Here is a 14,216-nt window from a genome sequence, read left to right as displayed (position 1 = left end):
TAAATTCAATCAGCCCTATGATTATTTTAGGACGTAGATCTTAATTTTAGAATATGATTAAATAATGAAGTAGTCAGAATCCCTCAACTGATGGCTGTGATACCTAGATCCACAGCAGAATAATCTTCACATAGCTTTAACAAAGGAAAATAATGTGAATAATCAGATTTAGTTAAAATTCATATTGGTATTTTTAGCACAGATTTAAGGCCATTTCTTCACCAATTTGTCTGAGTATATCAGCTATATCTATACTTATAATAAAGCTCAATGTGTGTGTGTGTGTTGGCGCTCTACAGGCCAGACCGTTTGACCTACAGCTACCAAATTTGGTACATGTATACCTTGGAGGTCGGGAATGTGCACCTGGGGTTCCTTTTTTCGAATTTTTAATTAGAATTTTAATTATTAATTAAAAACTAACTTTCCCGCCAAAGAAATCTTCCATTTTCCCCACCGCCAACTTTTTCGCCAAAAAAATCTTCCATTTTCTCCACCGCCAAATGAGTAAGGCTTCAGTTTTTTTTCTCCCAACAGTAATGAGGCTAGGGTTAATATTTTTCGGCGGATTATTTCAAACGATTCTGTTTATTTTCTTAATGTTTGATGCATTTAAAATTAAACATTGTTAATTAATCCATGTTTCAGATTCATTCTGAAGTACTTTTGAATTAAAATAACACAGAATAAAGGAAATTAAAAATGTGTCATCTGCATAGCGTTACCCCAACTGGCGTAGAAAAATTCACGCATTTGCGTTACCCAACTGGCGAAGAAAATTCACGCATGCGCATTGTTCTGATTGTTGTCATGATAAACCACTATCAACGAATGATTTAAATTATTTTTAGGTTAGTTGCATGCTTTTGTAAGTAAATCGTATTTATGTTAGTTATATATTTTTTTGTATATGCTTACAGTTTTAAGTACATCATTTTTTAAGTAGTTTTTTTAAACCTGTTTTCGACCGATTATTTTAAACGATTCATTTTATTTTCTTAGTGTTTGATGCGTTTATAATGAAACATTGTTAATGAATCTATCTGTTCATGATGAATCTGAGAAAATTTTGTTGAAAAATTCTTGAGATATTACATAACTTAAGAAAGATATTCTTCAGTGCCCATAAAGTTTAAACGCTCAGTGACTCTATTATCAGTAGCAGTTTAGTCATTTCCATTTTAATTTTAAGCATAAATTCTACCGAAACTAACAGAAAATTAGAGAAATACATATTATGTTATGGCTGAAGGACTTTGTATTATTTAGAGTGAATTACATGACTATCAAAATTTGAAGCTTTAAAATATTTGATGAAGAAGATATTAAAGTAGGAATTACATAAAATATTTAATTATTAAAATTTTAACGAGCATTAAGAATGGCGAACCGGTTGGTCGCCAAAGGCGGCTAGTATATAATATTTCTCTTTTCAAAATCCGTCCGCAGCACAATAAGCGAAAGTTTCCATCTAAAACAAAAATGATTTTTAAAAAGTGGAAAGGAAGGAAAGGTGATTTTCCGGCCTCTATTCTGGAAGAGTGACTTTCTAACCGTCTCTGTCATCTATCTTCTCTCAATATTTAAAATCGAAACTGGAACTCTCTCATCGTCTTTCTTTCTTTCTTTTTCTCTCCATTCCTTTTTCGATGGGGATACTCAACAATGGGAACGTTTTAATGATTTTCCTGTCAACTTCGACCCTCCCCGAGAGTGGGCGTGATTTTCTGTCTTTAATAGCGATGTTCATTTCACCACCCGCAGCGAAATATCATTTATTACATTATGAACATGAAGTTACAGTTTTTTCTTCGTTCTCGGTAATTAAAGTCTTTCACCAATCCTCTTTCACATCCATCATTTCCTTAAGATGAAGTGTAAAGAAATTTTTGTTCTGGTTATAGTCAGAAATCCGAAATATTGTGCAAAAGTATTGATTCGAATTAAATTGTATAAGAGCAATATTAATTTTTCAAACGAGTATAAATCAAAAGTAATGCTTAGAGTTGAATTTGTTACAAGGAAATGAAAAATAAACCTTTCCATTTATTGATGCATTTGCCGTTTGGAAGTCTACAAATGTAGAAGAACGCAATAACTTAAAGTATATTCATTATTATTTTTTTTAAATATGAGGCAACGGTGGAATAAATTTATTAATCCTTAATAATTTTTGTATCAGTGAACTCTTTTCTAGGATTGTTCTCACGACTATCGAAGAAGACGGAAAACAGAACAAAAATATATGCGACAAGTTCATTCATGTTATTTATTACAGTTCATTTGATAAGAATATATTTAGTTATTTACTGGTAATGATAACTATAAATTAATAAAAAAATTAAATAATGAAATTGTATCAACTTGTATGTTCCAATAATTCTAAACTAAATAAATCTCTAATAATAAACTAAATAAATCTCTTTTACTTTATGTTCATTTATAATACGTTGAAAATGAATAAAAGTTTTCATATTAAAATAGCACAAATATTATTACCGAATATTACTTCAGAAACATAAATCATTTTGTGTCCACATTCATACTATTTCACAATGTGATGCCTTTTTTTTAAGGTATATTCTGAGGTTCCAGTTTTAAACGATTTTACTTAACGTCGCCTCTTTCCTATTTGTAAGGAGGAAATCTTTTAACAGATCTTTTATTCATTTACTCATCTACAACAAAACCGAAACTTAACACAGCTATTTTTTTTTTCAAATTCAAAATATTTTATTCATTTTTGAAACCTTTATCATCAATGGTGCTATCTAGAGAAATATTAATTTTCATATTGCATAATATGTGTAACCATGAATAATGAAATAAATTATAGAATAAAGTAAAAAAATGTTTTAACACCGTTTCATCAATGTAGTAAATAATATGATATTATATATTATATTATATTATATTATATATATATATATATATTGAAACTCAAGAAATATTACAGTGTAATTGAAATAAAATTTAATTTAAGAAATTCTTGAATATTCCATGAAAGCTAAAATATATTATAAATGTTATTAAATTCCAATTTATTTTAAATGTATCCATTTTGCGCATATTGTTTTAATATCCATCATTTTGATTACAAAAGGTTAATAGAATAGTTAATAGCTTAGAATATTAGAAAAAGATAAATAATAAAAAAGTTAGTCTTAGAATAGAAATATTATTATAATGCGAATTCGAATAAGAACAGGGTTTCCCACATTTCTCAACATTGCGATACATTTTTTTATAAATCGAGTTTATAGCGGCTTTCTTCATCTTCGGCGAATCGAATTTTTTCCGTGATGAACAGGTTGCGTTTTTTCCAAAAGCAGTTTCATGGAAAAAGAGAAACTTTTATGAGGAAGGAAAATCGATAATTTTTAAATGTAGTTAAAATTTATGCACATGATAACGAAACGAACATTTAAAATTAATGTGTATACAAATTGAATAGAACATTCATAATGAAAAAGAATTTTTGAATAGGTGGCGCTATTCAAAAATTCCAACTAGTGGGTTCATTGAAGACAATGGTTGCAGCAAAAAGTGAGCAGACGGGTGTATTATGTGCAAAAGCCCAATCCTTAATTTACGCCATCCCAAATTGGAAAAAAAAAATACTTATTTTATTTCTTTATTTCATTTCATTTAATACAAATCGCTTCTTTGCGCATTGCGATATTTTCTGTTGTCTTACTACCATTTGGCTGGCTGAAACGTTTAAGCAAAATAACATTTTTGAAAATTTGTGTAAGTGCATGTGCATTCAAAATATTATCGCGATCTACCGAAAACAAATTCACGATCCAGCCTTGTGTAGAATATGAATGGGAAAAATAACCCCTTCTAATTTAATAGAGGTCATCACGACCCAGCGTGTCTGTGTCTGATTCCCTTACTTTGATATCTTACTTCATTTTTAAGCCACAATGAATATCATATAAAATAACGAACGAAAGCTAGAAAATAATAAATACAGAATGCCAAAAACCGATTTTATCAGTATTAAAAAGGAAAAGTATTTTAATAAAATATCTGAAGAACAAAACAAAATTCATAAAAGTGTGAAAAGTAGAAACTAATAGGAGAAGGTATTCAATGAATCAGAATTTTAAAAAATGCATAAATTTCATAACATAAAAATTTAAAAAAAAAACATCATAAAATTGATTATAATTTACTTCTCTATTTAATACACTTCTCTGTTTGCCCCTCCAGTACATACGATGTTTACTTTTACCATAAAGGTTTTGATAAAAATTTGTTTTTATCTTTAAATGCAACGATAAATCGTTAAGTTCAAAATTTAAATTTTTATTTCAAAAGCTTTTTATATTTATTAGTTTAAGCCATCATTTTTTAAAAATTTCTTCGTTATACCTTAAAAATAGAAATGCATATATATATCCTGAGTTATTTAGACTACCCAGTTATCTATTACCGCCTTATCTATCTATTTCACCACCTTATTTTAGAAATTCCATTGCCCATCGCTTATTTTCAAAACAGCTATGCTTCCTAAGCTGAATATGAATTTTTCTTCTATTGTTTCATTTCTAAAAGCTGATGATTAAACCATCCAACACATATTTTTGTAAAATATGTATTTTGAAGAAAATTCTTTGTTTTTAGCATGATTTGCATAAGTAGCGAAAACCGATATTTACAAATGTTCATAGCGAACGTATGAAAAAATAGAAATATCTTAAGTTGCTAAAAACCACCTGATTATTTTACAATTATCTTGCCTATTTTTTAAAAATAATTTTTTCTCAACAAAATAAGTGAATTTTTTTTCCACGTAATATTTCATTTTCTGAGTAGCTTACTAATGAGCATCATTTTACTCTTTTTTAAAGTGTTATTTTCTAACCAAATTAAAACATTTCATAAATATTCACCGAATGCTTTGTCTTACCTGCATTCAAATAAAGAACAAAAAATATTGTCTTTATTTGGATTTAATTTTGCTGAACTTTTATTGTTTACATTATCTGCTTTTGTTTATTCTTTTATAGGCATTCTTTTTTTCCTGCTATCATTAATTCATAAAAGTACAGTAACATAATTTTCTCAACAAACAAAGGTAAAGTAAAAGCTAAACTAAAAAAAATAATAAAATTTTTCTAAAAGTGGTATGAACCGATCTTATTTCATTTTATCCTCATAAAAATGGGTGAACTTTTTATTCACAACTAGCAAATTCCTTTTTCCCATCTATTTATTTACTTTTATTTTGCTTCCCTTTTCAAAAATGCCTCTTCTTCAAAAATTAATGAAGTCATTGTTTGAAACATCCAGGAAGCCCCTCGAAATTAATACGTATCAAATAACATTCGGAAATTCCGGATATAAAACACCCAAAAAACTCCAATGTTGGAGTTCTCATTTCCTCAAAACCACAGGCCTTAAAGAATTCGATTTGACGCATGACTTCTTTCTAATAAAAGTCGTAGCTGATTGCAGGAAAAATGGCGTTTTACTCAGAAATATTTCACTGTATTTTTATTTTTCTCTTAAAGCTTGTTCCGCTACGACGATTTCAAACGTGTACGTATGATCTGAGCGATGGCAATTTTTTTTTTCAGTACAACGAACGAAAATTTAGAGCTTTAGTTTTCTTCATGTTTACGAATGCTTTACGAAACGAATATTCGTAAAAATTGTTTGAGCGCACACGATTTTCTCTCATGAAAGATGAGTTCGCTCTCTAACACAGCTATCTATTGAAATACTCGATGCTGTTTCGTCATAAAATAAATAATATTTTTAGAATTTTTCGTAGGAATGCTTGTCATTTAGGTTTCAACCATTTACCTCGATTTTAAATGAATATTTTAAAGTATTTTTATAAACACAAATTGTTTTAAAACTTCTGTAAAATTGGCTTTATATGAAAGGCTCGCATTGTCATGAAAGCAATATTCATAACGATTAGGAAAATATGTATTCATTTATCTTAAGAAAAACAAATCTTATCGAATAAAACAATATACTGCAATGACTGAAGAATCCTAGTTTTAAATAGCTGATCTCCGTATGCTGTACTGTATCCAGTTATATTTAATTCTGAAATATTATTTCCGCATAGAATAATGGATATTCCTAATACATGTTCTATAATGGATATTCCTAATACATATTCTATAATGGATATTCCTAATACATATTTGTTATGAACTCTTTGATCTTTGGATTCAACTTCAATGCCATTAAAAGGTCAAGACACTAAAACGTTCGAAGAATTTTGCCAAGATTTGCAGCTTAAACTGTAACTTTTTATTGAACTCAGAATTTCATCCTAAATCAATAATTCATAAAGATAGTAGGTCTTTACAGAAAAATAAATGATTACTAAAAAATTATTCATCGTACATTTAACTTTTGTGTGTGTGTCGCGCGGTTTCAAACGCTTGTTTGCGTAAAAGCGATACTGGTGCAGCTTCATTCAATGCCACGAAATTTAAAACATAAAATAAAATTTGCTTTCAAGATAACTTATAATTAACCTGCAAGAACAATAAATGAAATTCCCATCCTTCACTTCCAGTTCTCTTCTTTATCTGGTCCTATTGTAAATTATTAAATGCTCCATCTGAATTGTTACCTTCGGAATGTATAAAAATGTCTTTATCACTCCTGAAGCAAAAATAGAGAAATACCTAAATATCGCTCTTTTCTACTATAATTAAAGGTGAAATACTAATTGGTACGAAAATCTACGAGATTTCGTGTCTCCTCCTTATTTTATATAGAAAAAAAAATCCCACGTACCTGGATCATGCGTTGTGGTGAGGTAGTCTGTAGTTCTTCGGATTGATTCTACAGGGAGAAAAAAGGAATATTGTATTATTCGTGTGGTGTCAAAATATAAATTATATCATTGACAACAAAAAAATTACTCGAACACTACTAAATAGTATCGAATTAGAAAAACTAAATTATGCAAACATCAAGCTAATTTTTGTTAAAAGTGAGTGTCCTCACAAAAAGTCAAAATTTAGCCGAATGAGGCTATATTAATTTGCTGCATGACAACGAAATAATTATTGACTTTTCTTTCCCGCAAACTTCTATGAGCGGATAATTCCTGCACAGAAATGTATAATTCATTTACAATATTTTTCATCCCTTTGCTATTATTGTAGTCCTACTCATACTTATTAAGAAGTATCAACCAAAGCACAGAGGTCATTGGCTTTTGGAAAAGCGACGTTTTATAATCTGTTGGACATATTAACTTAGATATATTATGGTAGAAGACTGATTTAACTCAGTTTACAGGTGCCAGATCGCCTTCATAGAAGTTTGCAGGGGAAACTGAACCAAATTTGTGTTTCAATCAGAGTTTCACGATCCAATATCGGCAGACAGCTCTAAAATGCATTATAAGCAATTATTTCACTAAAACGTTGTTGTTTGTTCATCCATTGTTCAATCTGTTAATCTAATTTTAAATTAAAGGAATATTTTATTCATCCAAAAAGATTGTTTATTCAGAAAATAAAATGTTGTATCAGCTTTGAATTTAAAAGATGGATAGATATAATTATTTGAATTAATAATATGTATAGTAACAAGACATTCATTCATTTTATTGCTTCGACAGTTCTATTAATTTGAATTGTAATTTAATTGATGAGGATTCTGTTGACATAAATGGGGTGGAATTAGCAGAGGAAATTTCAGCACATTGTCCGCATTCGGACACAAAAAGAAAATCTATACATTATGTTAAAATTAACAACCAAATTAAATGTTTCCCTAAACTTTAGTATGTCTTAAAAATAATGCTAACAATACTATTAGTGCAAGAAGTCGTGAAAAGTTAATTAAGAGACTTTTACTTTCGAATGGGCGAAAAATCGACTGAAAGATTTTGCAATTTTAGTGATTGTCGTTAGAATTGTTGATTAGAAAAACTTAAAAGAAGTCATAAAAATGTTTGTAGAATTAAAAGTGAAAAAAAATTAAGATTTTAGCACAGTTGATGTTAGCTTTGTTTGAACATTAAAACATTTTTTCTTAATAGCAATAAAATGTAAAAACTGTTATGGTTAACAGTTTGTTGCTAGTCACAGCTATTTCTTAATTACTATTGTTTTGCACTGCTTGATTGTCAAAAATACGTTATGCTGGAATTTTTTCTATACATATAAATCAAGACTTTCTATACATATAATCAAAATATTACTATATTGTTAAGAATAGAGAAATATAACTAATGCTACTGCATAATAGCAACTTATGCAATCGACAATATCAACAAACGTTGTTTAGTGAAAAACTAGATAATAAATGAAAATAATTCATCAATCAAAACGTCAATAATTTTAGCATATTATTGTTATTCAAAAGATTATAAATGGCACTAAATTATTATTTCTCGAAAGCGGAATATTGTAGTTAATTACCAGTAGGTTGCATTTATTAGCTTTACTAATGTAATTTATATAAAGGGAAATTTTATTTTTCTTCCAAATTTGGATGCATAAACTTTTATTATGTGATGACCCTGATTCGGCCAACAAAGTATTTTTAAGCATTACATTAGCCGCATGGACCGTGCATGTATTTTGTGTATTGCACATGCAAACTATCCAAATGAAAAATCGAGTCCCACGACGTTAATCATCACAATTCACATTAAGCACATAGCTTCTAAATTTTTGTTTCACTGCAAATTGGCTGTTTAAATCCTCATGCAAACCGATACGAATCCTAAACAGAAATTTTCTTTTTTAGCTTTCAACAATGGTAGAAAATCACATGATTAAGTAATTGACGAAATATGGAAAATGATTTGAAAAGTTATCCAAAACGTTTTTAAAAAATTGCGAAAAATCAAGCAAAAATCCGCATGACAATTAAATTGGTATCATTAAAGAAATAATTTTTTATATCTTAAGAAGATGCAATTTTTTGTTGTTGCAACACTTTTGAAGTTATTAGGGCAAAATGCCTGCAATTCTTTAATTTTTTTTACTAATTAAATTTCTAACATGAATTTTTTAAACAGCCTATTCCAGATGCATATTTCCGATTTCCAGCGTTTAACAGTGCTGCAGTTTGATAACTCTGGGTTAAGTGGTCTGTCTTTTAGAGAGAAAACACGTCGAGACACATATTCTTCTTTATTATTTGAATAATTTAAACAGAACTTTAATCTGAATGCATTAATCTCACCGATAAACCATTCAATTGTGCGTTACTCTCTTCATTCTTTCTTTAACAAGAGAATATGATTTTATTTTTAGAATACTTTAGCTACAAGACTTTTTATTAATCTTACCACTTAATTCTTTCAGTGAAAAAATATACTATTAAAATCTCAATTATTTAAACACAAAGTTATCATATTTTAGATATTTAAAGGAAACAAGTTAAAGGAATAAAACAAACAAAAGAAAATATTTCTTTATCGAACTGAACCTTTACTTTTTCATTTAAAGCTCGAATGTTATTTTCTTTTACGCTTTAAGAGAAATGTGCATGCTCGTCTATGTAAACAAAAAAAATTATTTTTGCAGATAATTGGTAGATTTACATTTATTTTCATTCAATATCCTATTAACTAAGAGTTAAAAATGATAAATGTGATCACCAGAATAAACCGCCAGCTGAGGTTTTGAATAATTTAAAAAATACATCGTAGTCTTAATTGAAAGAGAGCCATGTTAAAAAAAAAGCATTTTACTCTTAAATAATTTTCTTTCAAGACCAAATCTTTGCTAGAAAGTAAATGAACTGTTGGACTGGCTCTGCACATTTAGTATCTTTTTCTTTGAGAGCCGAATTTGTTCTTGATTGTGTTTTTATTCAGGCCAGGTTACGTTTTTTTTACCCTCAGCGAAACGTTAAACAAAACTTTCTTTGTTAGGTGGCAACAAGTCACGTCAGAAGAAAGAAATAAGAATTATTTTGCTGGTGCTCAAATTGTTTTCAACGGTTTTCAATTTACTTTAGAAATAAATTTCTATTAGTTCACAAGGGTTTCAGTAAGTTGAAATGAATTTTATAATGTGTTGCTTAAAATAAAAAACAACAACAATATTCTTCTAAAATTACGTCTTTTTAGTTGCCTTATACGTTCATTAAAAATTATTTAAAATGTGAATAAAATATTCTATGGATTGAAAGAATTGACAATACTTTATGTTGTATTGGACAATAATACATGAATAATATGACGTCTAACGATTCATTTCGCAGACAAAATAAATTTACAATCAATTATATTTCACTGATATTATTTGTGGTTATACTAAATTAACTTTCAATGTGTTTATTCAGAGGCTCGTTTTAAAAGAACATCTTAAAAATCATCCACATTCCCATATAAAAATGTTTAACCACACTAAAGCCTTCAAAAATTGAATTTACATTCGCTTTTCACGATTTAGCATTAATGGGCGACATGTAAAAATTTATTTATACAAAATGGTAATGGACTGCAATTGGTCAACAATTTTTGAAAAGAATCAAATTAAGAATTGTAATAAATAATCAGGACCTTCGATATTTGGTTATCAAAGATCTTTTTTACCAAATGTAGCAAATTTAATCTACTTACTATTCCGATAAAAGAATTGTTGCTTTTGTAAAATTTAATTCCAGTTTTTGCCACTAATTGCAATATGATTCTACGTGCGGAACTCGAAATAACAATCGGCCAAAATAATTACAGAATGCTCAGTAAGAATTGCAATTGCTCGAAAATTTTGCATTCTTTTATGCTCAGATTAGAGAAATTTTCGTGAGCAACAGCAGTTTGAGCAGAGATAATTCAAAATGCATAAGTTGGCATCATTATTATCCAACCACTTGTTTCGTTTCTGTTAAGAGATACTGAACAATACATTTAAGTTATATTATTCCATAAATGAAATAGCACAGATACCTGAAATCTACGTTCTTATTGTTCAATAAAAACCTTGTTTTAATTACGATTCTAATCTTTACATTTGAACCAATATTTAGATTGTAGATCTGCCACCTTGCCATTAGAGTTTCAATTTGTTTTTAGAACAAGTTCAAAATTAGATTTATTCCGTTTATTATATTTTCATATCTGGTGACACTTCGTGCGTTTATGTTCATTTGTTTTGTTGGTATATATTGAAGAGCTAAAAAACTGGTACACCTGTCTTAGGGTCCTTCGAGCACACTGAAATGCCGTACCACGACATGGCGTAGATTCGGCTATCGCTTTAAGGTTTTCTAGTGAAAATTTACACCATTCATCCTGCAGGATATCGAATAAATTCATTGGAGTGCGAGATGGTGACGAACAGCACATTGCAAGATGTGCGAGACATCTTCAACAATGTTCATATTTGGGGATTATAGTGAACAATGGAAGTACCTAAAAAGAGAAGAGAGTTCCTAAAGCCCTTTGGTAGCAACGTTTGACCTGTGGGGTCTCGCACAGTCCTGATGGAACTGTCCAAATCCATCGGAATGCATAAAGGCCATGAAAGGATGTAAATGATTAGACAATATGCTTATGCTTGCCATCTGTCATATTTGTTTCATCATGTTTTAGGGTTCCATATTAAGCAATATGAACATACCATGAGAAATGCTACGCCGGATTTACAATTCCTCGGCAGACATGTAAGTTCCATGAATCGAGATTATTTCCATACGTGCCCCTTTTTATTGAAGTGTATATCTTACATAGTAGTGTTATTGGGTAATACTTCTGCCATGGAAATGAGAAGCCTTTAGTAAGGTGTGGATTCTTGCTTTCTTGGTTGATATATAAAGTTTATGCGATCTAGCTACTTCCACTTCTAGGACAGAACATACCTCCAACAGAAAGAGCTGCACAATAGTCGCTGACGGTCATTAGGGTTCAGTGTCAATTTCTACATCCGTACTATCGCGGCGTCATTTAATTCAATTCCAGATCATTGACAGGGCGGAAGTCATTCCGACGTGAATGCTTACTGAAAACATTTTTGAAAGGAAAAAGTTGTTAAATCCAAAAGGAAGTGACAAGTTTTCCATAAAATTCCGAAAATCCTTTACATATTTAGGACCTCGTTTAATAGTTTAAGAATTTATACGCATTTATTAATGAAACGAGAGTTTCAAAAAATAAGTGTTTACTAATACATTAGTGCTTTGAAGAAAGCTTTTCGATATGTAGCACATAGTTCAGTAAAATGGTTATACATTTATTCATTTCAACATATAATTGGTCTCATTTATTGCTTTCTATGTATAACACCTAGCCAACTTAAGTTAAATTATTTACTGAACATATTTTTCAGAATTATGTTCCATTTTGTACAATCTTAAAATACCAATTGCTCTGTAAAACTGTAAACTTTTACATATTAAAATGAAGTTTTAAAAATTATTTATAAAATTTAGAAATATATAATTGCCAATGTACATAGCGTCCATAAATGAAAAATCGGAATGAATTGAAATTAAAACGAAATTAATTCATGAAAGTTAAAACGAAGTTAATTCAAGTTAACTTATTTAAAGTGCGTAAGACACTTTCCACCAGTTCGAATACGAAAATCAAAGTTCATCTTGAAGTTACCGTTGATTCTTTTATTGATTAAATGACAGTTTGTTTTTATTGCCTTTATTGGTGTAATATAATTTAAATTCTCGCAGAAAAAAGTTAATTTATATTTTTAGTCTTTTTAACTTAAACCTTGTCTAATTTACTTAAAATCGTTTTCTATTTAGATGAGAATTAGTCAATACTGTTTGGTCAGTAAAAGCATTCTACTCGTAAATTGATAATTTTTAAATTTTAAATGATTTAGTTTAATTTAATATAAATTACTCATGAAAATTTAAAAAAAATCTATTTGATTTGTAATAAAAAATATACACCAGCATGCCAGAAATATGTCTAGCGCATGTACTGTGGCGTCAGTACATTTAGTTATTTATTAACTGGATGTAATTAATTTGCACTTTTTGTGAAATTAAATGCATCGATTTCTGCCTTAGCATTAAATAAATATTTTAGCTCGAAATTCATTTTTAATATTCTTTTTGTTAATTTTGTAACGAATAATAACAGTAAATCATTTACAGATATGAAATTATACAATAAGATATTTCCTTTCTGGATTATGAAGTATCATTGTTGTGAGGTGTCGTCAGCCGCAGTGCCTTAATCATACAGACTTTAGAATCGAATTCCATTCTCAAAGAAGTTATTCTTATGGGAAGTTGAAGTTTCGGAAGGATACTTTATAAGTCAATTGCAGCTGAATATAATCTTGTTTCAAAAACATAAAGAGCTGGTGATGTTTGTTCCAATGACATTTAGTCTTTCTATTCTAGCTACATCTGTGTGAAAGAAAATGCAGGGCATCTTTTGTGTCCCCAACCAAGTGACAGCATCTGAGAGTGGAGGAGATTGAAATTTGAAATGGTAATCAATTCATGGCTGTAGATTATGTTTTTGAAGTGCAGTCAAGAAAAACTGCCCACATTTGTGTTTCACTTTATTTTCCGAAAACCTGTAGAAACCAGCCTGATTACAATATGCAAAGCTAAAGTGCAGTTTCCGTTAATGGACGATGGGGATTAAGAGTATAGTTAGTGAATAAAACCATACCTTCTATGTAAAAGACTATAAGTAGTACATATTAGAAATAGTAGTAGTCATTTCTAGATAAAGAATGAATTATTTCTCAATTTTAAGAATCTTAATTTTTATTTAAAGTTCCACATTTCAATATCAAAAATACATATTATCGTTATTAAATCAAAATTAATGACGAATCATTAGTTATTTTCAACTAAACTGATATGAAATTGATGAATATGTGATCTAATTTAATGTTCCAATGAGAATCATTACTTCAACTGTTAATTAAGATTGATTTTCCAAAAAAATGTGAAGGAATGCTGCCAATAATACAAAGGTCATTGCGGATATATGATTAACAAAACAGAAGAGTTCAGAATCACATTAGCAATGTCTCAGCAACATAAGAGTTTAACTCACATTTTTTGAATAATTAATTCAGGCATCACATTTTGCAAACATTAAAAGTAAATCATTTGGCAAGTGCTAACTATCTAGTGCAAAGAATATAAAAATTCTTTAAGACCAATCTGATATAGAAAGAAAACTTGCTTTCCTTTTAAATATGAAGCTGATTTCACATAAAGTGGGCTTTGGTACATTCTCGTTCTTGTTCTGATTCTGAATTTTATTTACTGACTACATT

The 14,216-nt window shown here is 29.2% G+C and overlaps 1 protein-coding gene across 1 annotated transcript in view; it reads right to left on the bottom strand.

Annotated features, from left to right (window-relative positions):
- Positions 1-2,733: 2,733 nt before the first annotated feature.
- LOC129981428 (dorsal-ventral patterning tolloid-like protein 1) overlaps positions 2,734-14,216 on the bottom strand; it is a 206,776-nt gene continuing 195,293 nt past the window's right edge. The window contains exons 8-9 of the mRNA XM_056092268.1: positions 6,775-6,822; positions 2,734-2,771 (exon numbers count right to left, since the gene is read on the bottom strand). Coding sequence (XP_055948243.1) covers positions 2,734-2,771; positions 6,775-6,822 — 86 coding nt within the window. The remainder of the gene's footprint in view (positions 2,772-6,774; positions 6,823-14,216) is intronic.

Source organism: Argiope bruennichi, chromosome 8, assembly GCF_947563725.1.
Source record: "Argiope bruennichi chromosome 8, qqArgBrue1.1, whole genome shotgun sequence".
Classification (NCBI taxonomy): domain Eukaryota; kingdom Metazoa; phylum Arthropoda; class Arachnida; order Araneae; family Araneidae; genus Argiope; species Argiope bruennichi.
The sequence above is the reverse complement of the archived record's forward strand: the minus strand, read 5'-3'. Positions and strand labels throughout refer to the sequence as shown.